Below are 24,109 nucleotides of genomic sequence, written 5' to 3' on the forward strand. Positions count from 1 at the left end.
TGCGAGGGCTTCCCTCTCCCATCGGCCACAGGCTGGGCTTCCCCCAGCCTTCACAGAGGGAACCCTGCCCTGCGCCTGCCCGTTGGTCACAGACTGTCTCGCCTGGCTGGCTTGGGGGGTTTATTTCAGCGGCGCGAGGCGCAGGCCAAGGGGCGGCCGCGCCCGTCAGTCCTCCTTCTCGTCGCCGTGGGTGATGATGTAGCAGAGGGACTTGTAATCGATGTTCCCTGCCACGTCGATGGGAGTCATGGTGAGCGTCTGCTCCACCTGGGCGGGGGAGACACAGGGTGCAGTGGGAGTCGCGGGCAGGGAGCTCAGCAGCTTCCCGCGTGGGGGGCCTGAGCAGCAGGGAGCTGAGGGGATGGCACACCCAGGGGTCCCGGCGAGTGCTGCCCCAGAGAGAGTCAGGGGCTGCCCTGGAGCAGCAGGTGTTTCTGTGGTGGTGCACAGCGGCACGTGCCTTGGTGCACGCCACAAAATTTAATCCGCCCCAGGTGGAAGTAGTTAGCGGGACCGCCGCTGTCCAACCACGCACCGAGCGCAGCTCTGCCGTGGGGCGCGGCGGCCGGCCGGCCAAACGTGCTGGTGCTGCGTGGCGGGGGGAGAGAGCGGGGTTCGAAGCGGGGGGATTTCCCGGGGCCCACGGAGGTTTTTTGGCCGGGTGGTGTGGGGATGCGGGCCTGGCTCACCTCCTCCAGGGTGAACTTGTCTGCCTGGGTCAGCAGGAGCTGCTTAAACCTGCAAAGGACACAGGACGCGAGGGAGAACGCTGAGCCGTGAGCGGGGCTGAGGGGCTGGGGCCGATGGGGAGGGGGCCAGGTGGGGTCTGGAAGGGGCCAGGGACGGGGCCTGGGGGGCAGCGGTTCCAGGGTCCGCACGACAGGACTGTGCAGGTGCCACTTTTTCCAAACTGGCCTTGTTCCGGCCTCGCAGTGCCTGGGCCCCGTTCAGCGCCCTCGGCCAGGGACAGGCAGCTCCCCCAGCCCTGTTACAGGGCCGCACCGGTCAGCACATGCAGGGGCAGCCTGCTCCCCTCTGGGGCTGTCATGGGGGGGCCCAGCCAGGCCTTCCCCCAGTTTGGCCCAGAGCCAGCTCTGCTCTAGGCCTCTCCATTCATCGGGGGGCCTCACCCGGCCCTGCGAGAGACCCCAGCCTGAGGCACCCTGGCCTCCCCCACCCTGGGGTGCACAGACTCACTCCTCTTTGTTCACGTGGCCGGTGCCGTTGGGGTCGAAGAGCTTGAAAGCGTTGAGGATGGATTCCTCCGGGTCGGTGCCTGGGGAGGGCAGGGGCCGGTTGGCACAGGGTGCAAGGCGCCGGCCCCTGGCCACGGTCCCTTGGCGTTAGCAGCCCTCCACACCCCGCAGCCCAGCCAACGGGCCTCTTTCTCCACCGCCCGGTTCCCTGCCGGCTGCGGGGACCCAGAGCTGCATCTCAGAGGCGGCTGCAGCCCCTCCGGACCCCACAGGCGCATTGCTCGGGGGGGTGGGGGGGGGCGCTTCCAAAGACCCCAGCCGGTAAAAGACGAATTAAGCGGCAGGAGGAGCCCCACGGCTCTTGCAGCCTGGATCATGGTGTCTCCAAGCCCCGTGGGGCCCAGCAGCCTCACACCGGAGCCTGGCCTGGGGGAGCCAGTCGTGTTGAGGAGGGGACCCCCCTTTTCCAGCAGGGCCCCCCAGAGCTGGGCACAGCACCAACGCTGGGAGGGCACATCTGTGCCACCCCCCCCGCGAATGTGGGCAAGTCACCCGGTTACTCTGTGCCTCAGTTTCCCCCTCTGCTGCTCACCCGATGCGGTCTCCCTGGGGCAGGGGAGGAGCAAAGCCGCCCGCAGGGTGAGGCCGCCGGAGGCTCTGGTGATGGGTCCCCCAGATCGCTGGAGCCCCAGGTCGAACACGCCCCCTGCAGCTCCCGGCCCCACCAGCTCTGCGGGGCAGGGCCTCCCTTGGCCCACTCACCATTCAGCTTCTCCCCGAAGAGCGCCAGGAAGACAGTGAAGTTGATGGGGCCCTTCCCCTCCTTCAGCATCTCTTCCAGCTCCTCGTCCTTCACGTTCATTTTCCCTGGGGCGGAGGGGAGGCCAGCTGAGAGCCCCTCCTCGCCGGGACGCCCAGCTCCCTGCCCACAGCTCCCTCGCCCGTGGAGCCCCACCGCTGGGCGGGGACCCCAGCACGGCCGGAGCAGGGAGGCAGCCCCGGCAGGGGAATAGCCCCATCCTGCCATCAGATGGCAGCAGGGCTGCAGCCAACACGCTGACCTTCTGTCTCACCTCTGGGGCAGCGGCTGCTACCCGCCCCCCGCAGCCTCCATGTGGGAGCAGCTGATACAATGGGGTTAGGACAGGGGGCATTTCAAAGGGGCCCGGCGCTCCAGCCACCACAGTGCGGTCTGATAGGTAACGGGCGGGGGCGGTGATGGAGGGGGGGGCAGAGCTGGCTGCCCTAAGCCCCACCCCTTCTGCCCTTGGCTCCACCCCTTTTGGGGCAGGGAGCTGCCCCCCACCCCACTTTGCTGGGCTCCGTTTGTCCATTGCTGGCTTCCGTTAACTAGGAACTGCCATAAGAGCAGTCACTGCAGGGGTGCTTATTGTGTGTGGACGGACCTGGTACCATGGTGATCAACTCAGGACGGACAGACAGCCAGATGAGGGAGGAAGGGGTGGGGAGTGGGGTGCAGAGGGAGATGAGCTTGTGACAGGTGTGCCGGCCGTCGGACACCTCTGTGGGCTGTGTTTGAAGCTTGCTGGGAGACCCAGGCCCGGGGGGTTGCTGAGACCTGGCCTTGCACGGGGATGATCACGGGGGGCAGCTCTGGTGTGCAGGGCAGTCCTCACTCACCAAGCTGGGAGTAGGTCTCTTTCAGGTCTGATTTCGTGATAATGCCGTCGCGGTTCTGGTCGATGCAGCTGAATGCCTGGGAACAGGACAGGATGCTCAGCCTGAGGGCCTGGACCCCTGTCCTTGGCACCAGCCTCTTACTGTCCCAGGGCAGCAAAGCCTCCCACCAGCTGACACCTTCCCTTTTCCCTAGCCTTGCTCCAGCTGCGTCCTTAGGCCACATTGTCCCCTGCAACTCCGGTGTGGCTGACTCGTCCAGCTCCTGGAGTCAGGTGACTGGGTAAGAACCTCAGCTTTGGCTCCAAGCAATCCTTTGTGGCGAGGGGAAAGAGCTAGAAAACGTGACCACGAGAGATTCAGGAACCCGCCAGCCAATGCAAAGTGTGGGGCATTGCAAACTGTGTGAAAAGCCCAAGCCACCACATTAAATAAGAAAGAGATTTCTGCTCCAGCCGGCCTGTGTGGGGTGTTCTCCAGGGCAGACTGCAACCTGGGTCCTGTGCACTTAGTCTGCCAAGAGCAAAGGGGGCTGAGTCGGGCCTCTCGGCTCGAGGGAGCAGCCTGCTTTGTCACTCTCTGGTTTTGGCTCTCGTGTGCACAGCTTCTGGAGGCAAAACGTTGTGTTATGCTGCAGCATACCTGCAAGAGGGCTGATACTGGGGGTCCCGCTTGCGGGTGTGTGTGTGTGTGTGCGTGTGCGTGTGGAGTCAGTGCTGAATATTCTCCCTCCACCCCCTTTGCAAAGGCCATGGCCCTTACCCTGCTCTGACCACGGCCATATCACTGTGCACTGGCCTAGCTCTCCAGAGCCCTGGGCAATGACCACAACCGCCTCACCTCCTTGAACTCCTGGATCTGAGACTGCTCGAACATGGAGAAGACGTTGGAGGAGCCCCTCTGGGCGCGCTTGGCGGCAGCTTTGCTTCGGGTCCCAGCTTTCCGGCTGGCCTGCAGAAGAAAAAGCCAACCAGAGTGCAGGGAGCCCTGCTGTCCCTGACAGAGCCAATGAGAGAGCAGAGAATCCTGCTGTCCCTGGCAGAGCCAATGAGAGCACAGGGAACCTTGCTATCCCTGGCAGAGCCAGTCAAATCAGAGGGAATCCTGCTGTCCCTGGGACAGCCGATGAGAGAGCAGAGAATCCTGCTGTCTGTAGCAGGACCAATGAGCACACAGAGAATCCTGCTGTCTGTAGCAGGACCAATGAGCACCCAGGGAATCCTGCTGTCTCTGGCAGAGCCAGTCGGAGCACAAGGAATCCTGAGCCCAGCAGAGCCAATCAGCGAGGGCCCCAAGCTCAGTCCCGGTGGCACACACGGCAGAAGGGACGCCCCACGCTGGCCTCCCTCTGCGGTGCCTGGGGCCCATGTGATTCAAACAGCCGACGTGTCACACCCGGACGTGCCCCAGGGCACTTAAACAGCCTCAGCCCTGTGGGGCAGGGGCAGGGGCAGCCGGAAGGGGGCCCTCTAGGCAGGTATTGCGTGGGGGTCAGTGGCTGATGGGGAAGGCTGCTGCGTCGGGGGGCAGGCAAGGGCTGAAGGGAGGGGGCCGAGGTCCCCATCATCTCAGGGGTGCTGAGTTCTCCCCCTCTTTCCCCGGCTGCATGTTCCCGCTGGAGCTGGCAGCAGGGCGCTGGAGGCTTTGCAGGGGCAATTGCATTCTGGCCTGACCCACGCGGGTCCCCCAGGCTAGAGCCCTGCTGCCTGCAGAAGTGCCCAGGCCGTGCCGCTCTCTGTGCCCAGGCTGTGGGGGCCAGCACTGTGCCGGGGGGGGGGGGCGCTGGGGCACAGGTCTGATGGCTCCCACTCAGGACAGCCCCATCCAGGTTCCAGTGCGGGGCGGGGGGACTTACCATCCTGCTCGTCGGCTCTGCAGCACCTCAGCAGGGGGGGCGGCCGGACTCCGCTATATACTGCCGCTTATCACCCCGGAGGCTAAATTAGGAGCCGAGCGGGGGACTAGGGCCAAACTTGGCAGTCCCGGAGCAGAGCTGGCCGGGCGATAAGGGCCGGCTGCATTCCAGCAGGGTGGGCCCCGGGCGCTGGGCTGCAGGGGAGGGTCCCCGGGGCTGAGGTTCTGATGTTCGTCTCACCCAGGGACTCCCCTGCCCTGCCACCCCCCGGGCTGCGGAGAAGGGGCCGTAGGGACCCGGCCGCGGTGCAGGGAGAGCTCCCACGGATGCCGCTGGGCCGGGGCCAGCTGAGCGAAGCAGCATCTGCAGAACAGCTCCAGTGGTTCCTTCCTGCCCAGGCCCCAGCCGGGCTCAGCTCTGCCCACCGCCCTCGCCCGCTCCGTCCTCTGCTTGCGTCCCTCGCTGAGCACCACGGCCGCCTGGAAGAGCCCGGAGCAGCGAGCACCGGGCCCAGGGAGGCGGGGCAGCCCAGTGGCGCGAGCACAACTCCAGCTGGCGGGTCGAGCCCCAGCTTCGGGCCCGTGAAATGCAGCCACGCAGGCGGCCCAGCTGCTGCGTTCCCGGCCCGGCGCGCCCAAGCACGGACGCCACCCAGAACTGTGGCCGTTTCTAGAGGCGATGTCCCCAGCCGGGCAGCTGGCAGGTGCGTGGGGGACGCCCCCGGGAGACCGAGGCAGGGGCGAAGCAGGCCGAGCATCAGCAGGGCCGGCTGTGGCTCAGCACCATGCACACGCAGCAGGAGAGAGGCCCCTGCATCACGCCCAGCCTCGGGGTGCTCTTCCCCGGGTCGCCTGCAGCGGGGCTGGTGCGGCCTTCGCGCCCGCCCCCCCTCACGGCTGTCCCGGCGAGCCTGAGAGAGCCAGGGCTGTGCCAGGGTCGGGGCTGGCCCTCCAGCGGCCTCCCACCACCCGCGCAGCCCCCCCACTTGTGTCCATTGCCCTCGGGAGCTGCTGCTGCTGGGGTGGGGGTTCGCCCCTCGCGCACACAGCTCTGGGGGTGTCTGGCCCGAGCGCCCACCTGGCACCCTGGGACTCGCCTCATTCTGTCACGCCTCGGGGGCATCGTTGCTCCCCCTGGCAGAGCCCCCCACAGCTGGGCTAACATGGCCACCACAGCAAATCCCCTCCTTTGGTAACCAGCCACCACCCCGGCCAGCACCACGCCCCTTTGGCCACACAGCCCCAACACCGTCCGCCCACTGCTGGCTCCGTACACTGGGGGAACCAGAGCCTCCCTCCCCAGGCCCATGTGCTGTGCTGCTGGGGCAGAACCAGCCTTCCCTCTCTTTTTTTCCATCCCAGTGCAGAATACATTTTGTTATGTGCACCAAAGCTTGTGTGCATGTGCACCACCAGTGGAAATATACGTTGCCAGCTGCAGGCCCGCTGCTAATCGGCTGGGTGGCGCCTGAATCTCTCCAGGGCGGCCGCTACAGGGCTCAGCTTACAGGGAACCCTGCCAGTCCCCCTTCCAAAAGGGCTGAAAGAGCTTTCTGGTCAACTCCAGTGAGCACAGCCCCGGCTCCTTCCTCCAGCCCACCGGAGACTTTGCCAAAGCCAGAGGAGGCCAAACACACGTCGCGCTGGTTCTGCGTCCCGGGGTGGGATCACCGCTGGGGCCACGCAGCCGGTACACGTTGGCCTACGGCGCAGTCAGCCGCACTCCCAGCCTGGGAGCTCCGCCCCGGGCAGCCTGGACGCGGAAAAAACCGTGCGAAGCAGCTGAACCTGCCGCAACGGCCCCAGCGGTGATCCCACCCCGGGACGCAGAAGCAGGGGGCTCTCGGGTGGGAGCAAAGAGCTGATTTCCCCTCCAGCGGCCGCTTCCGGGACCTGCTGGTGTCCAGCTCTGGATCCCACGAGGCAAAAGAGAAGCGGAGGGTGGATCCCCCCATGACATGAAGGCCCCAGGTGCTAGACTTCTCCGGGCTCTGCGCTGGGGCTCACGGGCAGGGGTAGGGCTCCGGCCCATGCTAGCCAGCAGCTCAGACCGTCTGAAAGGAGCAGCAGGTACCCGACATCCGCGCCCCACGGTGCCGAGTGAAGCCGCACAGCGAGGGGAACGAACCCCACTTTGCAGCCGGGTGTGACCATTCGCTGCCGCGTGAAGCGTTCGTTGCAAATCCTTTGCCGGGCTGCGAGCGCGACGCTGACGGTTGCAGGCGACGGGGCCTCTGGTGCCCCGCTCATGCGGGAAGCCTAAAGGCCGCTTGCGTTCCTGAGCCCAAAATAGCGCCTCCTCGTCGCCGCCAGGACAGGCTGCCAGCCAGGCGGCCCTGCCAGCGCAGGGCGCGGGGCGGAGGGTGTCACGCACGTGTTGGTCGCGCTCCGAGCGCCAGGACGGTTTTATTCTTCCCTCCGCAAGCAAAGCAGCGGAAGCCCCGGCTGGCGGAGGAGCGGACGGACCAGGACAGCGTATGGGTGCCCCGGAGAGGCGTGCGCAAGCCACGGCGTCACGCGGGCTGCTGAGCGGACAGGTGGTCTCCGGCTTTGTCCGCCTGGGCCTGCAACGCGCCGCCCTGGCTGGCTGCTCGGGCAGCAGCGGGAGCCCCAGCCACCCCGCAAGGGCCACGCGGTACGGGGGACGCAGCCAGCCAGCCCGTGTGGTCACACGACGGAGCCAAAGCAGCTGCCCAGCCCGTCCGCTCCCGGTGGACGCCCCAGGCGGGAGGGCAGGTCTGGTCGTTCATTGCCCCTGCGAACCCAGCCCGACTGCTCGGAGGCCCCCCGGCAGCGAGCTGCCAGGCAGCATGGGGCAGGATGCTGCAGAGCGCCCGCGGAGGGAGGTGGACCCCGGGCTGCAGAGGACAGCGGCACAGCTGGGCTCGGGAGGAGGGGCTGCAGCCAGGGCCAGGTGCTGCCCTGGCGGGGCGCAGGGCTCGCCCCAAGACCCATGCACGCAAAGGGCCCGCACGCTGCGCCCTCGTGGGCAGGGGGAGCCGGTCACGTTCTGCAGCCGGCGCTCCCTGGAGCCGCCTGCGGGATGCTGCGCTCTGAAGGCCGGCGCCCAGCCCCTGTGGCCAGCGCCGGGGGAGCCTGCTGCAGCCCAGGCAGGCTGGGCACCAGGTGTGCTTGGCGGGGAAGCGGGGCCCTGGGGCTGGCGAGCTGTGGGAGGCGCCAGGAGGTGGCTCTGCTGCAAGGCACGTCTCCTCCCTGGGGATCGTGGGACAGCCAGTCCCCCGGGGGCTCCCAAGGAGAGAGGGTCTCCGGCTGCTTCGGCTGGGGAATGGTCCTCCGTGGCGCAGGGGCTGGACTAGCTGCCTCCCAGGCCTCGTCCAGCCCTCCCAGGCTATGGCCTGAGTAAAGGGCCCCCGGCTGCAGGCCAGGGAGCAGCGGCCCAGAGGGGACGCCAGCAGCGCGGGCGAGTCAGAGGCAAACCTTCAGCCCTGTCCGGCCCAGGTCTGGGGGGGCTCGAGGGGAAGTGAAACCCTCCCGGCTGCCCCAGGTTCCCTCTAGCTCCAGCCCGGGCTCAGCAGGCCTTGGCGAGGCCAGTCCCACCAGCCCCTTCCTCCTGGCCGCAGCTGGAGGGGGCCAGCCAGCCGGCCCCCGGCACACCCCTGGGGGTGCTCGCTGGCTCCCCGCACACCCAGACCTCCCTGTACCTGATTGGCCGAGGGCCAGGTAAGGACTGGAAGCGGTGGGGCCACGCCCACCTCATGGTGAGTCCTGAACCAATCAGAAGAGATGGGCCGGAGGCCTCCCCTGCCCCGCCCTCTCGCCGAGCCAATCCCAGACGTAGATCTCCGCCGGAACCTATTTATTGCAGAGACCAAGCGCCTGGCCCGGCAGCGGCAAGGGCTGAGGAACAGCAAAGGGGCAGAGCGCAGCGGCGGGGGCAGGTGGGCGGGGCCAGGGAGTGCCCCGCCCCGTCGGCTGTCGTCCCGCTCCGGGCACGCGCCCTGGAAACAACTCGGCGTGGAGCCACACCCCAGACGCGGCTGCTCCGTCCATGGTCCGTGGGCCAGCGGCCCTGCTCACCGGCCAATCAGGCAGGCCATTTTGCATGCTACCGCCGAGATCAGGGCGGCCCCTCTGCCGCTGCCCTCCTCCGATTGCAGGAAGGTGATGTCGCAGCCAGGAGTCAGCTGCCGCACGGCCGCGTGGAACCGGTCCTTGAAGCTGGGGAGAGAAGAGGAGGCGGGGGTGAGGCAGGGCGGCTCCCTCAAGTGCCCAGATGAACTGCTGGCAGATCCACAGCTCTCTGCTCTGCCCGATATCATGTGTGACCAGGAGTACGTCATTTAGCCTGGGTGTGCCTCGGTGCTCCCTCCTGTACAAGGGGCACAGCCCTGTGTGCCTCAGTGCTCCCTCCTGTACAATGGGTACGGGACTGTGTGCCTCAGTGCTCCCTCCTGTACAAGGGGCACAGCCCTGTGTGCCTCAGTGCTCCCTCTTGTATAATGGGTATGGGACTGTGTGCCTCAGTGGCCCCCCCATCTGTACAATGGGCACAGCACTGTGTGCCTCAGTGCTCCCACCTGTACAATGGGTATGGGACTGTGTGCCTCAGTGGCCCCCCCATCTGTACAATGGGCACAGCACTGTGTGCCTCAGTGCTCCCACCTGTACAATGGGCCCAGCACTGCCCAGGAAGAAGACGGGATTATCTGCAGCAAGAGGCCAGCCTGGCTGGTGCTGGCCGGGGTGAGATTTCGTTGTGCTGGGTGGTACCCTAGAGAGCAGTGATGGGCAGGCTAGGCTAGTGTGGCCCTCCTTCATCTTCCTGGGCCGCAAGGCTGTTGTATTGAGATGGAGGAGGCGGGGCATATGAAGAGGGGCGGGGCCTGGACAGAGGGGGCGGGGCGTGGGTGGAGAGGGCAGGGCATAGGCTTGTGCAGGTGCTTTCCCTGGAACCCCTGCACTAGTCTCGGTAGTAATAGCGGGAGGGAAAAGCGACCGGGCTGGAACCCAGCGGCAGGTGGCATCCCTGTGCATGGGCACCAGAATGTCTGGGGGGGCAGCACAGAGACCCCAGAGGGCTGCAGTGGCCCTGGGCGGCAGGCTGGCCACCGCTGCTCTGGCGTGTCCTGTCTCCACGGTTTGCCCCGCTGCCCGCAGAGAATGGCCCCCTTTTCGGTTCGACAAGCGGGCTCCGAGAACGCCGAGCGACAGCCCAGCGTGGGTGCCCCGCTCCGTTGGCCCCGCTGACGTTTTCCCTTGCTGGGCGGAATCAGCGTTGTGCTGTGCGCCGAGGCCTGGGCAGAGAGGCACCACCCACAGAAGCACAGGCCGCTGGCTGCGGGCGCGCTGCTTATCAGCTGGGTAGCCCCTGAATCTCTCCTGGGCAGCCTACGGGGAACCCCTCCCCGTACCCTGGCCAGGCCCGAGGGCACCTTTCTCCGGGAAAGACGGCGAAGGAGACAGCTGGTTCTCAGGCTGACCCCTGCCTGCCTGAACCGCTGCTGGGGGCTGGCTGAGCTGCGTCTGACAGCCGAGCCGAGCGACCCCTCGCACCCCCCGGCCGTGCCCTGGCAGGGCACCCAGCTCCTTTCCAGCCTGTGCCTTCAGTAGGCATTGCTCATTGGAGATTTCCAGTTTCCCTGCCCTCTCCCTCCATCCCCCTGCCAATAGCCGGATCTCAGGGGCCCCTCCCAGGAAGCAGAGCCCCCAGCTCCGGGCGGCTGGCCAGAGAGCGCCTCTGGAGCCCGGCTTGCTGCTGGACTGGGATAAGGCCGGGGAGGCGGCTGCTGGCACCTCTGCCGAGCCAGCCGCTTTCACCAGGCGCTGCCAGCCCTGCCGGCGACCGCACCTGGGGTGGAGCTTGTAGACGGAGCCATCGACCCCCACGGTGATCTTGAGCCGCGCCTCGCCCCTGCTGTCCCGCATGCGGTTGATCACGCCGGCCAGCCCTGCCGAGCACAGCTGCGCCGCCCGCGTGGAGACGCTCTCGCAGGCCATGCGCACGATGTCGCAGTCCGTCAGCGAGGGCAGCAGCTCGAAGGACGTCAGGACGTTGTAGGTCTGCTTGCGGTCCTCGCCGTCGCTGGGACAGGGGAGGAGAGCGCGTCAGGCTGCTGGGGCCAGGCCCGGCGCTGCCGGCTGCGTGGGAGGCTGCAGCTTGCGAGCAGGCTCCTACAGCTGCGGGGAAGCTGCCTTTGGTGACCCAGAAGAGGACACCTGTTTCCCCACCGGGAGGCGCTCGGCTGGTTTACAGCGCAGCTCCTCCCCAGAAGTGGCTGCACTGCAGCCCGCTCACTAGCCCTTGTAACGCAGCACGTGCGGCTACGTGAGCTGGGCTGCAACCCAGAAACGGGCGCAGGGCTCAGGCTACCCCGGGACGGCCCTCTGGGGGGTTCCTTGGCTCACCCAGCTCCTGAAGCAGCCGGCGCTGGCCAATGTCAGATAGGCAGAGCCTCTATGCCTATAGGCTCACCCTTAGGTCTGCTGTGCCTCCTGTAAACCTTCTTCACCCACACCCCTGTGCCTCCCTTCTCCTCCCTAACCTCCCCCCACCCCCCGGCCTCCAGCACCTGCTCCCGCCATCCGGCCTGGAGGGTCCGCCAGCTGGCGTCTCTCCCCGCTGCCCTGCGAACCCAGCCCATGCGTCGGCTCCGGGTTAGGAGAACGGCACCGGGAAGGCCCCCGAGAGCCGTGCGCTGGGCAAAGCTCCTCCAAGCTGGCTTACCCCAGAGAAGGCAAAGCCGGAGACTGGAGATGGGGGATGGCTTTACCTTGGCCGAAAGCAGCCCCAGGAAATCCAAGAGGGGAAGCTGAGGCTAAGACTGGGGCACCTTCTTTTCGGGTCATTAGCCCCTGGCAGGATTTAGCGAGGGGTGCGTTCCACCCTGGGACATGCTGCAGCCCAGCCAGGAGCTCTGGGCCCAAGGCAGGGTCCTCCGGCCTGGGTTGCACTGCAGGCCAGGCTAGCTGACCAGAGGGTCCCTCCTGAGGGAAGCAAAGGCTCTGCTCCAACCCTGCACTTTGCTCCTTTCCCCAGCTGCGGCTGCCTGGCAGGAGCGTGGCCAGACCCACGAAGCTGGGCTCTGCCAGCAGCCCAGTCCAGCTGCTAAGCAAGCCCAGCCTGGGCTAAGTAACGCCAGCACGGCTGCATGGAAGCCGTTGGCACTGGTGGGCTGTATCCATCCCGCTGGCTCCCACAATCTGGGGGCCCGTTCCCCACCCCCAGGGCTAGCACTGCCCCGCTCCTTTTCACCCACAGAGCCCCAAGGAGGGCAGTGTGCATGCAGGGTGGAAACTCAGGCACAGACTGGGCAAGGGACTTGCCCAAAGTTGTGGGGAGGGAAAGCCAAGTCCCCTGAGCCCCAGGGCAGTGCGCCAGCCTGGGGACCGCTGGGGTGGGGCAGGAGCTGACGCACACGCCTTCCACGCCAGCTGGGAACCCGGGGGGTAGGGTTGTCATGCTTAGTGGTTAGACCTGGCATGGCTCAGGCCCCAGGGACCCCAGCTGAGCTCTGGGCCATCCGAGGGGAACACAGCTCAGGAGCAGGGCAGGAGAGCTCCCTTGCAGGGTGGTACACAGTGCCCCAGAGCAGTACGCAGCACCCTGGCGGTGCGTGGGGCGGCCGGTGGCAGGGCAGGCCCGGCCCCTACCTCTCGATCTGGGAGACGAATCGGGTTTCGAAGCTGCCTCTGGTTTTCAGCTTCTCGGTGGCCTCCCCGCGGAAGAGCAGATTCTCATTGACCAGCTTCAGCAGCACCAGCCGCACGATCTCCCCCATGTACTTGCCCCCGATCATCTTCTCGTAGCTGGGCGGGAGAGGAGGCACTGCCAGTCAGTGCTGCCAGGCCGGACCTCTCCCAGCGCTGGGCCCCGCTGCCTTGAACCGCCGAGGGCAGCCCAGCCTGGGGACGTGGCCCTGACAAGCCCGGCTGTGCACACAGGTGCGGGTCTGCCCCTTCCTGCAGGCTCCGGCAGGTCCTGGGTTCAGGCTGGCGTGCCCGGGGGAGCGTACGCGGGTGAGCGGGTGTGTGAGGGAGCTGGGGCATCCCTCTGGGAGGTGTGTGGTTGCAGGGTTGGTAGCCTGGAGGTACGGCCAGGCTGGGGACGGAGGACAGTGAGTGGCAGGGAGGGCTGCCAGCAGAACGGCCTCCCCTGTGCTAGCGCCCCGAGCCGGGCTGCCCAACAAGAGGGCAGCCTGGCAGACCTGCTCCTGCACCCACCCTGGCACTACAGGCTGACTCCCTGCCTGCCCGGAGCCGGGCACGTCTGGCCGGGAGGACCTGCCCCCACCGCAGCCTGGCTCTGGGGCCGCCCGGAGGAAAGGAGGCCCGGGGAAAGCAAGAAGTGTAGCTGTCGTATTCCTTACAGCTGCTGACCGGGGTTAAGTGAGGTCTCGTCCACCACACGGTCGTACTCCAGGAGGAATTCGTCCAGCTCCCCCGAGGCCCCGAAGGCTCCCCACTCAGTGTTCACGCACATCCGGCCCTCGTCCCCCTCCACCAGCTCCACATTCTGCATCTCCTCCATGTAGCAGGCGTTGCAGCCGGTACCTGGGAGGGGACACCGGGCCGGGGGTTAGCCTCACCATGCCACGGAGGGGAGGCAGAGAGCCCGGCAAGCCCCGGGCCGAGAGCCAGGAGGGACTCCTGGTTATCTCATCCGCCTTCCTGCCTGGCACATGGCGTCCCACACCCCGAGCTGAGCCCAACCACTTCGGCTAAATGGAGAGCTTGCAAAGCCCTGGCTCAGCTCCACAGCCGGTGTGGTTCCGTAGGCCCCGCCAAGTAACACCAGCTGAGGGTCTGCCCCAGAGGGATCATGGTGTCCCCCCGTTTCTCCTGCAGAAGCAGGGCTCCAGGGACCTCTGGTGTTGCTGCCTGTGTGACCAGCGTGCCCACGAGCCCCCGGTGCAAGGTGCTGCATGCACGGAACAGAGACTGTCCCAGCCCGGAGACACAAGAGAAGGTACCGGCAGACGGGTAAGTGCCAGAGAATCGGTGTGGCTTGCCGAGGTGTCAGCACAGCGGCTGCCCAGCTGGTTTTGCAGGCGTCACAGCAAAGGAGAGTTTTAAGGGGCCATTTAAAGCAGGGTGATGAGCTTGGGGGGACTTCACAGAGAGCTCCATCCATGCACGTGGTTCCACAGGGGAGGGAACGCGCCGGGGCATGGCTGCAGATTTGACAGGTGGGCAACAGAAACCAGAACCATGGGAGTCAACAGTGCTGCTGTGACCCAGAGAAGCAGGGGCTGGGGGGGCAGGACAGGCCCTGATGCCTTGAAAGCGCAAGTCAAGGGCCACCAGTGGAAGTCCCGCCCCTTCCACCTCAGACCCCACCCTCCTGTCTGAGGCCCCACCCTTTCACCCGAGGCCCCGCCCTCCTGCCTGAGGCCACACCCCCTGCCTGAGGCCCCGCCCTCCTGTCTGAAGCCCCACCTTGCCCTGCAGCCCTGGCTGGAGTGACCCGCCCCTCCCTTAGCACAAAAGGGCCTGTGTAGATCTACGCTCTGCAGCCTGCGCAGCACTCGCATGCCAGGGTGCTGGGGGACAGCGAGGCACTAGAGAGCAAGTGTCCTCAGGAACACGCCTGCCCATGCTCAAACCCACCCTCCTCTCCCGCACTGCGTAACGTACCACCCCCAGCACAGCCAAGCAGCGCTGCTGGCTGGAAATCAGTCCTGCTAGGGCGACCCTGCCCACTCAGCGGCTGCTGGAAGGTCCATGTCCAGCACCCTCGGCTGCTGGCCCCGCTCCGAAAGCTGCACTCGCTGCCTGGGCCTCCAGCAGAATGGGGCCAGCAATTCGCTCCCCGCTGCTGGTGCCAGACGCGTGAGCCAGGCCGACAAGCCGGCCACGACTGGCACAGCTACAGCTCCCCATGATGCCCAATCGCCTGCCCCCAGGGCTGAAAGGCCAGAAACCAAACTGTGCCTCCGAGTAGGTCCCCCTGTAGGTCACACGCCAGAGAGCAGGGAGTCCTGCCTCAAGGCCCTGACATGACAGCGCCGGCCGATCCCCGCCCCGCCTCACCGCCGCGAGAATGCAGGGTCCAGCTGGGTGAGCCCAGGACACGAGGGGGCTGGGCGTGAGGAGGACTCAGAGAAGAGCACAAGAAGGAGAGAAGGGTTAGGAAACCCGCTGGCTGGGGGACATTCGAGGAGCTGGAGCTATTCAGCTTTGCCAAGAGACGGGGGACTGATCCCAGCGGGCCCGACATGTGCCACTGGGTTATTTGCTCTGGCAGAGGATGGCCTGACCCCAGCCTGGGGCGGAGGCTGGCCCAGTTCAGACTGGGGTACGGTGTAAACGTTTAACGAGGAGGGCGATTAACCAGCACGACCCTGTCCCGCGGCTCGTGGTGGAGCCTTGCTACTGGGCAGCTTTGGACGAGAGCCACCCTCATCCCAACAGGAATCCCGCTGGGAAGCCCCACAGCCTGTGTCTGCTGAGCTGACCCAGTCCAGCCAGGAAGCTACACATCCCTGGGCCGTTCTTGGGCCGTCGGCAGTGCCACCAGCCCGTTTGGGGGAGCTGCTGGCTGTCACCCAGGGCAGAGGTCTTCAGCCTGCGTGTTACACTCACTGCCGCCCAGAGGTGAGCTCATCTCTATTCTTAGAGCGTCTGACAGGCGGCGGTGCTGGGCGAGCGCTGTTTACCAGGGCGAGCGGAAGAGGCAGCCATGTGAAAGGCCCAGATGGCACTAAATATAGAGCTGCTCCTGCGCCCCAGGGAGGCGGTGGCCTGGCTTCTCCATCTGCCCCAGCTGGGGGGAGCAGGCGCCTTGCCCAGGCCTCCCTCTCCGGCAGCTCTCAGCTACTTCCGTCCACCCGGCGCTCGGTATCTCGGCCCTTCCAACCGTGCCCCAGGCTCAGCGCCTCTCCGACACCACGTGCTCTGCGTTGCTGCCTGCTCTCTGTGCCCGCTGCAGGCCCAGCTCGCGAATCGCTAGCGTGGGAGGCACTCCGTGGGGAGTGGGAGCTGGGGACAGCGCTCTGGGCAGCTCTGGGGCTGAGCAGTCTGGCTCCAGCGTCGCTGGGGTAGGGAAGGAGATGCCCAGGTCAGACTGGTAGCGCGGGAAGGGAGGTGGCCTTCCTCTGCAGCCTGGGTGCCGGTCACCCGCCAGAGGGATCCAGGGGGATCTCATGGGCATTTCCCTGCCACTGAAGGGCCGGGGGCAGCTGGTAACTCCGGCTCTCGGCCGGTGGCACACTACAGCCTGGCGCCCTGTGGGCGGCAGGGTTAGCGCGAGCGCCAGGTGGAGGAATGGCCTGGATGCTACAGGCGCTCAGACTGGTGGTCCCGTCTGGCCGGGAGCTCTAGGACACTCTGGCTGTGACTCCGCCCCTTTGCATTGGGCCCTGCCCAGAGATTTAGGCCCCTCCCCCAGGCTCTCTCCGGCTACTTCCCGTAGGTCCTTTCATTCCCGAGTCCTGCCCGGGGAGCTCTGCCTCCCGGCTCCACCCGGAGGCTCCTCATCCCCTGGTCCACCTGGCACCAGGGGCTGGATGGGGAGTAACCCCTCAGCTCTGTCCTGTCCTCCTGGGAGCCAGCAGCCGGCAGTGCCACTTCAAACGCCCTGCAGTGGAGCTCATTTGGGTGCCCTGCTGGGGCTGGGCAGCTCCTGCCCTCCCGGAGGAGGTGATGGTCCCATCGCTGCCCCAAGAAGTAGGGAGAAATGCTGCGGATGAGGGAACCAGGGCTGGGTGCACAATCACGTGGGTCATCTGAGTGCCAACTGCTCTCCGTCGGCCCAGTTATGGGCTCCCAGCAGTCACAGACGCAAGAGGCCTAGTGGGTCACCGAGGGTGGGGGCGGCCACCGAATGTGGCCACCGATTCCTGCCAGCGGCCGCCCTGCCCGTTTCGCCTGAAATATTTAATTCGCTGGAGGAAAAACAAACAAATGTGCAGACACACGCCCCCTTCGCTGTCACTGATTAACACGGAGGCCACAGTAACACTAACACACAACTGTCTCTGCTCTCCCCTGGCCCTGCGCAGATCAGACACACAAAAGAGGCGCTTTGCCCACCCTGGCTCGTTAGCACGGCTGCGGCGGCGAAAAGGGACGTGAGCTTTGTCAATATCACTTCTCGCAGCAGGGGGAAGTCTGCGCCCCAGGATGGTGGGGAACTCAACCTGGCTGCCTGCTCCCACCATGAGTCTGGCTCGGGAAGGGAGAAGGGATCAGCCCCTGCAGACAACTCAGGAGACTGTGGCCACAAGAAAAGCCCGGGGTGCTACAGCGGCTGTGTGTGACACCCCAGGTATGCCCATGCTGCCGAGAACAGCACAGGGCCCGGAGCTACAGCCTGCCAGACCTGTCCAGGGTTAACCAGCGCTAACTGAACAGTGACTGCAGATCTAACACATGCGCTCAGGAGGATGGCCGGTCCCCATCCTGGAGCACAGCACACAGCCCCAAGCCGCATTCCCAGCTGTGGACGTGCAGGAGTTCCCAGCCAGCACCCAGCTTCAGCGCAGACCTGTCTCGCTGCAGACCGGATCAGCCCAGCAGTCCGTTCACCCTGGTGCCCTGTCTGCTGACAGCAGGCAGTGCCAGCTGCTCCAGAGGGAGTGAACAGGGAACCATGGAGGGATCCTTCTTGTGGGCCATTCCCAGGGAAGCAGAGTGTAGAGCCAAGGGCAATGACAAAGCTCTTTATCAGCCCAGCCCTGGTGCTGGAGACGTGACAGGGAAGGTGCCCGAATACCATGGCGATGGGTGGAAGCATTCAGCCCGTAGCTCCCCAGAGCTTCCTTCGCACGAGAGCCTGTTACGCAGCCAGGCCAATCCCAGGCCGAACAGCTCAGGCGGAGAAAGGAGCAGGGATGTGACACCGGGAGAGGCCCAAAGCCACGCTGCAGCCCATAGGAACAGCTGGCGGTCAGCCCCCCCGGCACGCGGCCAGCACCGCAGAGAGTGCAAGTCAAGGAAATCATACCAGAGACTCCCCGGTACCAGCTGATCTCGGGGGACATCCCAGCCGGCTCCTGCAAGGAACCAGTCAAGGTGCAGCGCACTGCCACAGCTGGCACCTCGAGATGGAGCCTGAGGCCTAGCTGACCCCACCGCAGCTGTGTCCCGAGAAGCCCAGCTGGAGAGCCACGGCCTGGGAACGCCCTCTGCCGGAGCAATGAGGCCAGAGCAGCTCGGGGAAGGTCTTCCCTCCAGCCAACCTGCTCCTGGGGGCTCCGAAACATAACACACGGAACAGAATAGCTCTGGCTCCCCTGCCCACTCCCACAACAGGAGCTGGACTGAGGATTTCTCTGCTCCGCTGGGCTGTCTACAGGGCAGAACAAGCCGCGAGAACAGGCTGGCAGGAATTCCCGGGCCAGGCCCGTCCGAGAGCCTGCCGGTTTGGGCAGCAGCTGGGCGCGGGGTATGACGGGAGGCGCCTCGGCGGGCAGGGGTCTTACCCACTATCATGCCAACCTCGCAGCGGTGATCTTCGTAGTAACAGGAGATCATGGTGGCGACCGTGTCGTTTACCATGGCGACCACGTCCATCTCAAAGTCCTGGGGAGGAGCGTACAAAAGAGGTCACGGCTGCCCTGGCCCCCAGGGACAAGCCAAAGGACGCACAGGGCAGTCTGGGGGCAGGCCCCTGCCACCAGTCGGGCATGCATCCACACTGGGCAGCCAAGAACGCTGCGGCAGAGCCAGGGTCTCGCCAGCCCAGGTCCTGCTGGGGCCAGCCCAAAGGCCGAGGTTGCAACGCATCCGGGGCAGAGCCCCCATCTAACCCCCCGAGGTACCTCAGCCAGGAGCCACCAGGTCAGCCAGCCTGCCTGAGTAGCACAAGCCACGGCTTCAGCTCACCCCTCGCCGCTTGATGGCGTCCCGCAGAAGCCCCACGATGTTGTTCCCTTCAGCTCCCGAGGCTTTGAACCCCTTTGTCCAGTTCAGGAGGATGCCCTGCGGGACAGGGGCGAAGGGTCAGAGCGCAGGCCCCCGAAGGGAGAGAGCAGAGGGGTGAGTTCTCAGCTCCCACGGGCGGTGTACGACCGCCAATGCATTTCCCACCCCGGGGCACTCTGGAGAGCTCTCCATCCCTGTACTCGCGGCCGGGATGAGGATGGTCTAGGCCAGTGGGGCAATCGTTTTTGGTGAGGGACACGCCAAGAATTCGGTACATTGCCAAGAGCCCCTCTCTTCCATGATATGAAAGGAGGTGCGGGGTGGGATGGAGGGTGGATGCAGAAGGGAGCTCGGGGTAGGGGATTGGGGTGCAGGAGGGGGTGGGGGTTGGGGTGCAAGGTCTGGCAGGAGGTAGGGTGCAGGGGGGGCAGAGAGCTGGGGGCAGGGGCTAGGGTGCCGGAGGCAGGCTCTGGTCCGGAGTTGCTTACCTAAGCGGCTCTGGGCCAGCAGTGCCCTCAGGCAGGCTCCCTGCCTGCCCCGCCCTGCCCCGGCCTGGCCACCGCTCGGAGCAGCCAGCTGCTCCTCTGCACCCCACATGCCCTGGGGTGTACTTTGTGTACCCTGCCTGCCCTGCAAACACAGCCCAGGCAGCTCCCATTGGCCAGTTTCCAGCCAATGGGAGCTTGCACAATTGTGCTAGGGGTGGGGGCAGCGTGTGAAACCTCTCCCCCGCCCCTGGGCTCTCACTGCTTGGAGATGCTCGTGGCTGCTATGAGCGGTGGCTGGGGGGGCAGGCAGGGTACACCCCGGACAGGAGTTAGTCTGAGCTGCTCTTAAACATCTCCAGTTGCCTCCACCCTGGCAGGAAGGGAGTTTTCTCACATCCAGCCCAAACCTTTCTCCCTGCAGTCCGATCCCGTTGCTCCTTGCCCCAGCCTCAGCGGTTAGAGAACAAATTTTCCCCCTCTTCCTCGTCACAATCTTTTGGGCGCTTGAAAGCTGCTCTCACGCCCCGCCCCAGTCGTCTCTTTTCTGGACGAAGCTCCCCCAGTCCCCTCACACTGCCCCCGCTTAGATCCCATTCTCTACACCCTCAGTTGCAGCCGTTGGCTCTTCTCTGGACCTCCTCCCGTTTGCCCACCTCTTTCCTGGAACACAGCACCCAGAGCGGGACGACACAAGGCTCCGGCTGAGGCCTGCTCAGCGCAGACCGAGGGTTGGACTCGGAAGTGGGAGATCGAGCGTGGGTGTGCAAGGGAGCACGGGGGCGTGGAGAGAGAAGCCAACGAGAGTGAATGGAACAGGGCGTCGTCATTGCTCACCTCTGAAAGAGAGTCCCCTGTAGTTTTCCCTGACTACTCTGCACAGTTTCTCTCTCCCTTCCCCTCCGACGGGCCTGCTGGAGCCCGGGCTCACCTTGTCAATGTCCTCGTGCCGCACGGGGAAGGAGAACGTGAAGCCTAGAGGCAGTTTTTTGTGCTTCATCTGGTGTTTATCCAGGAAGTCGGAGATGCACTCGGAGATGTAATCGAAGAGCTGGAAAAGGGAGGCCCCGAGTCACTCCGACATCACAACACCTCACTGCTAGGCATTTCCCGCCAGTCCTCCAGCCTCCTCCCGCCTCTGAGGCCAGGTCGACGCTGGGCATTCAAATCCACAGTTCTGCCAACAGCAACTCCGCAGCTGGAATCCACCCATCTGCACTCAACTTGCTTGGCCGCCCCTCCAGAGGGAGGTTGATGGGAGAATATCTCCGGTCCATCTCCCTTACTCCTCGCGAGATTGAGGCGCACGGGGGTCAACGGTGGACCCCAATAGTTCGATTTTATGCGTCTCTATGGGCACGTAAAATCGAACCCTGGAAGTTCGACCCTGACTGGGTTGATCTTCTGCGATGAAGACATACCCTGAGAGGGCGCAAGCCTTCTCCGGGGATGTCCAACCTTGGGCGCCCAGCTCCTCACCGCCCCACACTGCCCAGGGCACACCACCCAGTTCGCTGACTTGCTATCGAGCACGGCCTCAGTGACTACGGCTGCGGATTACCCAGAAAACCGTAACTCACTCTCAAACGATTTCTGTGGCACACGTGATAGAGACAGAAGTCTGCAATGGCAGCACTGCCCACCAGGTGGCACCCCCCCTCCGATATAATGCAGCAGCCCAGGCCATGGCATTTCGTAATGCCAGCTTTTGGAGCTCTGCGAAATCTGTGCGAGGCTCTTCAGCTACATGGGTGACAGCTTCCACCCACCCCTCCTTTGCTGAGTGGCTGCATGCAGCCACCCCGCCCCAGCTGGAGATACAGACGAAGCAAATACTGGGGAGGGGCTGGGATGGAACACAGCTTGGTGGGGATGGGGACAAACGTGTGTTTGGGAACAGTGGGCACAGATGACTTTATCTCTAGCCTAAGCCCCATTATCTGTACCTCCTGGCCCTCCTCCGACATGCATGTCGCTTGGGCAGACTTAGTCTTGGGTGAGCTTTTCCCACTCAAAACATGTTCTTTTGAAATTTGGTGATGAAAAATGAAGATTAAGGTCAGCCGTTAATTTGTGCCACATGCTGCCCAAGGTTTGGTCCCTCTCCCCCCAGGACTCTGGCGTGCCTGTGGAAAGCAAGGACGCTGCCCTTTCTGTGCTACGGATGGAATATGCTACACAGAGGGGCTGAAGCTCTGGGGAACTCTGTCGAGATCTGTGACTGGCGAGCGCTGGAATCTGAGCAGGACGGTACAATTTTGTGCTTTTATTTTTAAAATCTATTTATTCTACCCTCCCCGACTTGCTTGTGTCCCTGGTAACGGCTATTTTAACGCAGCTGGTGAAATTAATGAGTTGCACAGTTATTGTAACTCTCTGAGCGTGAAATATTAACCAGCCTTTTCATGGGGGGAGTGATAAAAGGATGAAATTAGGTCTCCAAAACGAGAGGTTCATCCTTTCCAGGCGGATCAAAATCGACAAAGTCAGTGACTCGGGCACTGAAAGACCCAGAAGTGAGAACTGGGTGGTGGCACCTCAGGTTTTCTTCCTCGTTACAGAGAATCATTCGTGAAACTGGAACCAGATAATCGACCTGTTGTTTGGCTTGGATGAAGCTACAACTTATTCGACCCACTGCCTACCCAAGCTGCCCCCTAAAACTGCCCCTGGTGCCCAATCGGAGGAGGACAGACTGTGCTGATGCGATAGCTGCCATTTGGATAATGATGTATTCCTAATCTGGCCAAAAATGAGGCGTTTCAAGGTTTTTATGTTTTTGCAAATGCCTCCAAACCACTTCTGTTTGGAAATGGTGCTGCAAGGCCTCATGGGGGCTGCAGTTCAGATCCCTCATGCTCCCATATTCTTCCCCAGGCTAGGCTCTCCAGTCAGACTACATCTCTTAGGATGCACCTCAGTTTCCCTTCTTGGTGCCAGGAGGTAGCTCACTGTGGCAGTGGCGTGGCCATGGTGCACCATGGGAGGAGAAGTCCCGTCCAACTGTAGAAGCAGGGCGTTTTTTCTGGCAGAACGCACTGGGATGGTGTTCCGACACCTTTTCCCCATGAATCTGACCCGCGGAGCCTTTTTACCTGGCTGCAGAGCCGGCAGCACTGCTATTTTGGAAGCCAGCTGGGTGGCTCCAAGCCACAGGTGGCTCTTTAAGGAGTCATTTGCAGCTCCCACCACTGCCACCGCTCACTCTGCAGCTCCCTTCCTTCCTGAACAAGTAGGAGTCGATTTAATTGGTTTAACGGCCAGCAGGAGGGATCCGGCTGTTAAACCAATTAAATCGAGTCCCATTTCAGTGTTGCAGGGTGCCGGGAGCTGCCCCTGCCATGCTGTATGGTCGGGGGTAGAAGGGCTGGGGGGAGCCACACACACACACACACACACGAACATATTGGACACCACAGCCTGGGGGTGACCTGAACTACTGGCTCCTGACTTCATCCTGGCTTCCCACAGATTGACAACCCCATGTATCTTTGACTCACCATGACATCTGGGCAAAATAGTCAGGAAAAGCATTGGTTTGCCAAAAACATGTGGTTTGGGGTCAACTAAAACTACGCACAACTTCAGGTCAAATTTGGCATTTTGACCACAAACTTAGATAGATAGATAGATTGATGGGTATGTGGGGATAGATAAATATGTAGAGGAGGTGTGTGGGGATAGGTAGGTAGGTAGATAGATTTCAGTAATGGCTTTTGATTTCCAAAGTATTTGACTTTTAGTTTCCAAAGTTTCCTTATGAAGCTTTATTAGATTTTCAAAAGGGGCAAAAAATCTTGAAAACCAAATGCCACAAAAATACATTTTTAAACACCTGAAACTTGGTTAGGATAAAATGAAATGTTTGGTTGAACTGCAAATTAAATGTTGGGAGGGCTTTTCAGCTATAAGACCAGAATATTTCTCTGTTGGGTCCGTCTGAGACAGTCTTTCCCAGATTTTTCAGTTCAGCTGCTGAACCAAGACCGGCAATTCCTTGCTCAGTTCCGTGACAGGGGAATCCCAGAACATTGGAGACCTGCTGCTGAGATTCCCTTGAAAAGCAGGGTTGTACCTATGTTTTACTTTGCACTTTACTTCCAACAGCCCGTGAAAAATGGACCCTCTCCCACCCCTTCTGCTCCCCTGAAAGAGGCCTTCCATGGCCGTAGGTCTGGAAAATCGGTCAGGCATCTTGGCTTCTTCCTCAGCTCCTTTAGCATGGCTCTGTTCCAACCCCCATACAGCCCCCACTTGTCTGGGGGACGCCTGCCAGCGCCTCGGTCTCACAACCCTGCGGGCCACGCGCTTGCTCACCATTTCGGCTGTGCCCGTCATGGCATCCTCAGGGATGGAATACATCTGGTGCTTCGTCGTCACGTTCCACTGCCCTTCTTCCCCCTCACCCACTTTCACCAGCATCACTCGGAAGTTGGTGCCGCCCAGATCCAGCGACAGGAAGTCCCCGACCTCTGTAAGGTCAGGAGGACACGTGTCAGCTGAGAAGACACCACTGCCACGAGCACTGGGCACCTTAGGCTGAGGCTCACCGGGCAGGCTCCTCCCAGTATCCAGACGAATCTTGCTACAGCCTTTGTGCCTCACACCCCTCATAACACCCCTGTGAGGTTGTGAAAGGCAGAGCCTCCTCAGTTCCCACACTGGTCCTCTGCTCCTCCCAGCAGAAAGTGGCAGAACCCTTCCTCGCCCTTCTTCCAGAGGTTGCTGTCCACCAGCTGTGATCAGCACCCCTGGGTGCCGGGCAGGGGAAACCAAATTCTTACCCCAGCAGAGTGGCTCCCTGTCTCCATAGGGGCCTCTGCATACCCCTGGGGCCAGCGAGAGCTGTAGGGGTGGGACATTCTGTGTCCACACCCAGTAGTTACCTGAGCCTTCCGGGGTGGAGCGTACATATGTGGGCAGCATTTTCACCGAGGCTTCCTCGTGCGTCTCCAGCTTCAGCCCCCGATCCATCTCCTTCTGCATGCGACGCATCACCGTCTTCAGATCCTCCTCCTTCAGCTGGAACTCCGACAGGATCTGCTCCACCTGGGGCAGCCGAGACAGAGGGACCCAGGTGAGCATGGGCCCAGGACGGAAGAGGAGAGCTCA

The 24,109-nt window shown here is 63.5% G+C and overlaps 3 protein-coding genes across 8 annotated transcripts; 1 reads left to right on the forward strand and 2 right to left on the reverse strand.

Annotated features, from left to right (window-relative positions):
- Positions 1 to 103: 103 nt before the first annotated feature.
- Positions 104 to 4,729, reverse strand: MYL7 (myosin light chain 7). Its single transcript, XM_074981810.1, has 7 exons — positions 4,690 to 4,729; positions 3,675 to 3,785; positions 2,838 to 2,913; positions 1,959 to 2,063; positions 1,198 to 1,276; positions 690 to 738; positions 104 to 267 (listed from the first exon to the last, which is right to left on the reverse strand). The coding sequence occupies exons 1-7, from the start codon at positions 4,690 to 4,692 to the stop codon at positions 166 to 168; spliced, it is 525 nt and encodes a 174-aa protein (XP_074837911.1). The 5' UTR covers positions 4,693 to 4,729; the 3' UTR covers positions 104 to 165.
- Positions 4,714 to 24,091, forward strand: LOC142004272 (uncharacterized). 6 transcript variants are annotated; one of them, XR_012642960.1, is made up of 6 exons: positions 8,739 to 9,392; positions 13,018 to 13,195; positions 13,494 to 13,628; positions 15,060 to 15,242; positions 21,111 to 21,247; positions 23,954 to 24,091. XR_012642960.1 is itself a non-coding variant. In XM_074981804.1 (5 exons), the coding sequence occupies exons 1-4, from the start codon at positions 4,917 to 4,919 to the stop codon at positions 21,186 to 21,188; spliced, it is 858 nt and encodes a 285-aa protein (XP_074837905.1). In that variant the 5' UTR covers positions 4,714 to 4,916; the 3' UTR covers positions 21,189 to 21,247; positions 23,105 to 23,237. The 6 variants fall into 6 exon arrangements, 4 of the variants coding, with proteins under 4 accessions (XP_074837905.1, XP_074837904.1, XP_074837902.1 ...); XM_074981804.1 differs by lacking the exons at positions 8,739 to 9,392; positions 13,018 to 13,195; positions 23,954 to 24,091 and adding exons at positions 4,714 to 5,392; positions 23,105 to 23,237 and having other exon boundaries at positions 13,494 to 13,614; XM_074981803.1 differs by lacking the exons at positions 8,739 to 9,392; positions 13,018 to 13,195 and adding an exon at positions 4,716 to 5,392 and having other exon boundaries at positions 13,494 to 13,614.
- On the reverse strand, positions 7,842 to 24,092 carry GCK (glucokinase). Its single transcript, XM_074981811.1, has 8 exons — positions 23,315 to 24,092; positions 19,929 to 20,048; positions 18,474 to 18,569; positions 18,071 to 18,170; positions 13,016 to 13,199; positions 12,300 to 12,455; positions 10,498 to 10,731; positions 7,842 to 8,867 (listed from the first exon to the last, which is right to left on the reverse strand). Exons 1-8 carry the CDS (start codon positions 24,080 to 24,082, stop codon positions 8,723 to 8,725), a joined length of 1,803 nt encoding a protein of 600 aa, XP_074837912.1. The 5' UTR covers positions 24,083 to 24,092; the 3' UTR covers positions 7,842 to 8,722.
- Between the last annotated feature and the right edge of the window lie 17 nt (positions 24,093 to 24,109).

This window comes from Carettochelys insculpta, chromosome 31, assembly GCF_033958435.1.
Source record: "Carettochelys insculpta isolate YL-2023 chromosome 31, ASM3395843v1, whole genome shotgun sequence".
NCBI classification, from domain to species: domain Eukaryota; kingdom Metazoa; phylum Chordata; order Testudines; family Carettochelyidae; genus Carettochelys; species Carettochelys insculpta.

Excerpts from the sequence above, each read along its gene's own strand:
- LOC142004272 (XM_074981801.1), top strand. The coding sequence starts at position 4,917 with ATGTTCGTCTCACCCAGGGACTCCCCTGCCCTGCCACCCCCCGGGCTG. Across the intron at positions 5,393-13,493 it reads CCCAGCCGGGCAGCTGGCAG|AAGCAGGGCTCCAGGGACCT; the intron begins GTGCGTGGGGGA and ends TTTCTCCTGCAG. Across the intron at positions 15,243-16,648 it reads ACACTCACTGCCGCCCAGAG|ATCAGACACACAAAAGAGGC; the intron begins GTGAGCTCATCT and ends GGCCCTGCGCAG.
- GCK (XM_074981811.1), bottom strand. The coding sequence starts at position 24,082 with ATGCTCACCTGGGTCCCTCTGTCTCGGCTGCCCCAGGTGGAGCAGATC. Across the intron at positions 20,049-23,314 it reads TGACGGGCACAGCCGAAATG|CTCTTCGATTACATCTCCGA; the intron begins GTGAGCAAGCGC and ends TCCCTTTTCCAG. Across the intron at positions 8,868-10,497 it reads GTCTACAAGCTCCACCCCAG|CTTCAAGGACCGGTTCCACG; the intron begins GTGCGGTCGCCG and ends TTCTCTCCCCAG.
- MYL7 (XM_074981810.1), bottom strand. Across the intron at positions 2,914-3,674 it reads AGATCCAGGAGTTCAAGGAG|GCATTCAGCTGCATCGACCA; the intron begins GTGAGGCGGTTG and ends TCCTGTTCCCAG. Across the intron at positions 2,064-2,837 it reads AGAGACCTACTCCCAGCTTG|GGAAAATGAACGTGAAGGAC; the intron begins GTGAGTGAGGAC and ends CCTCCGCCCCAG.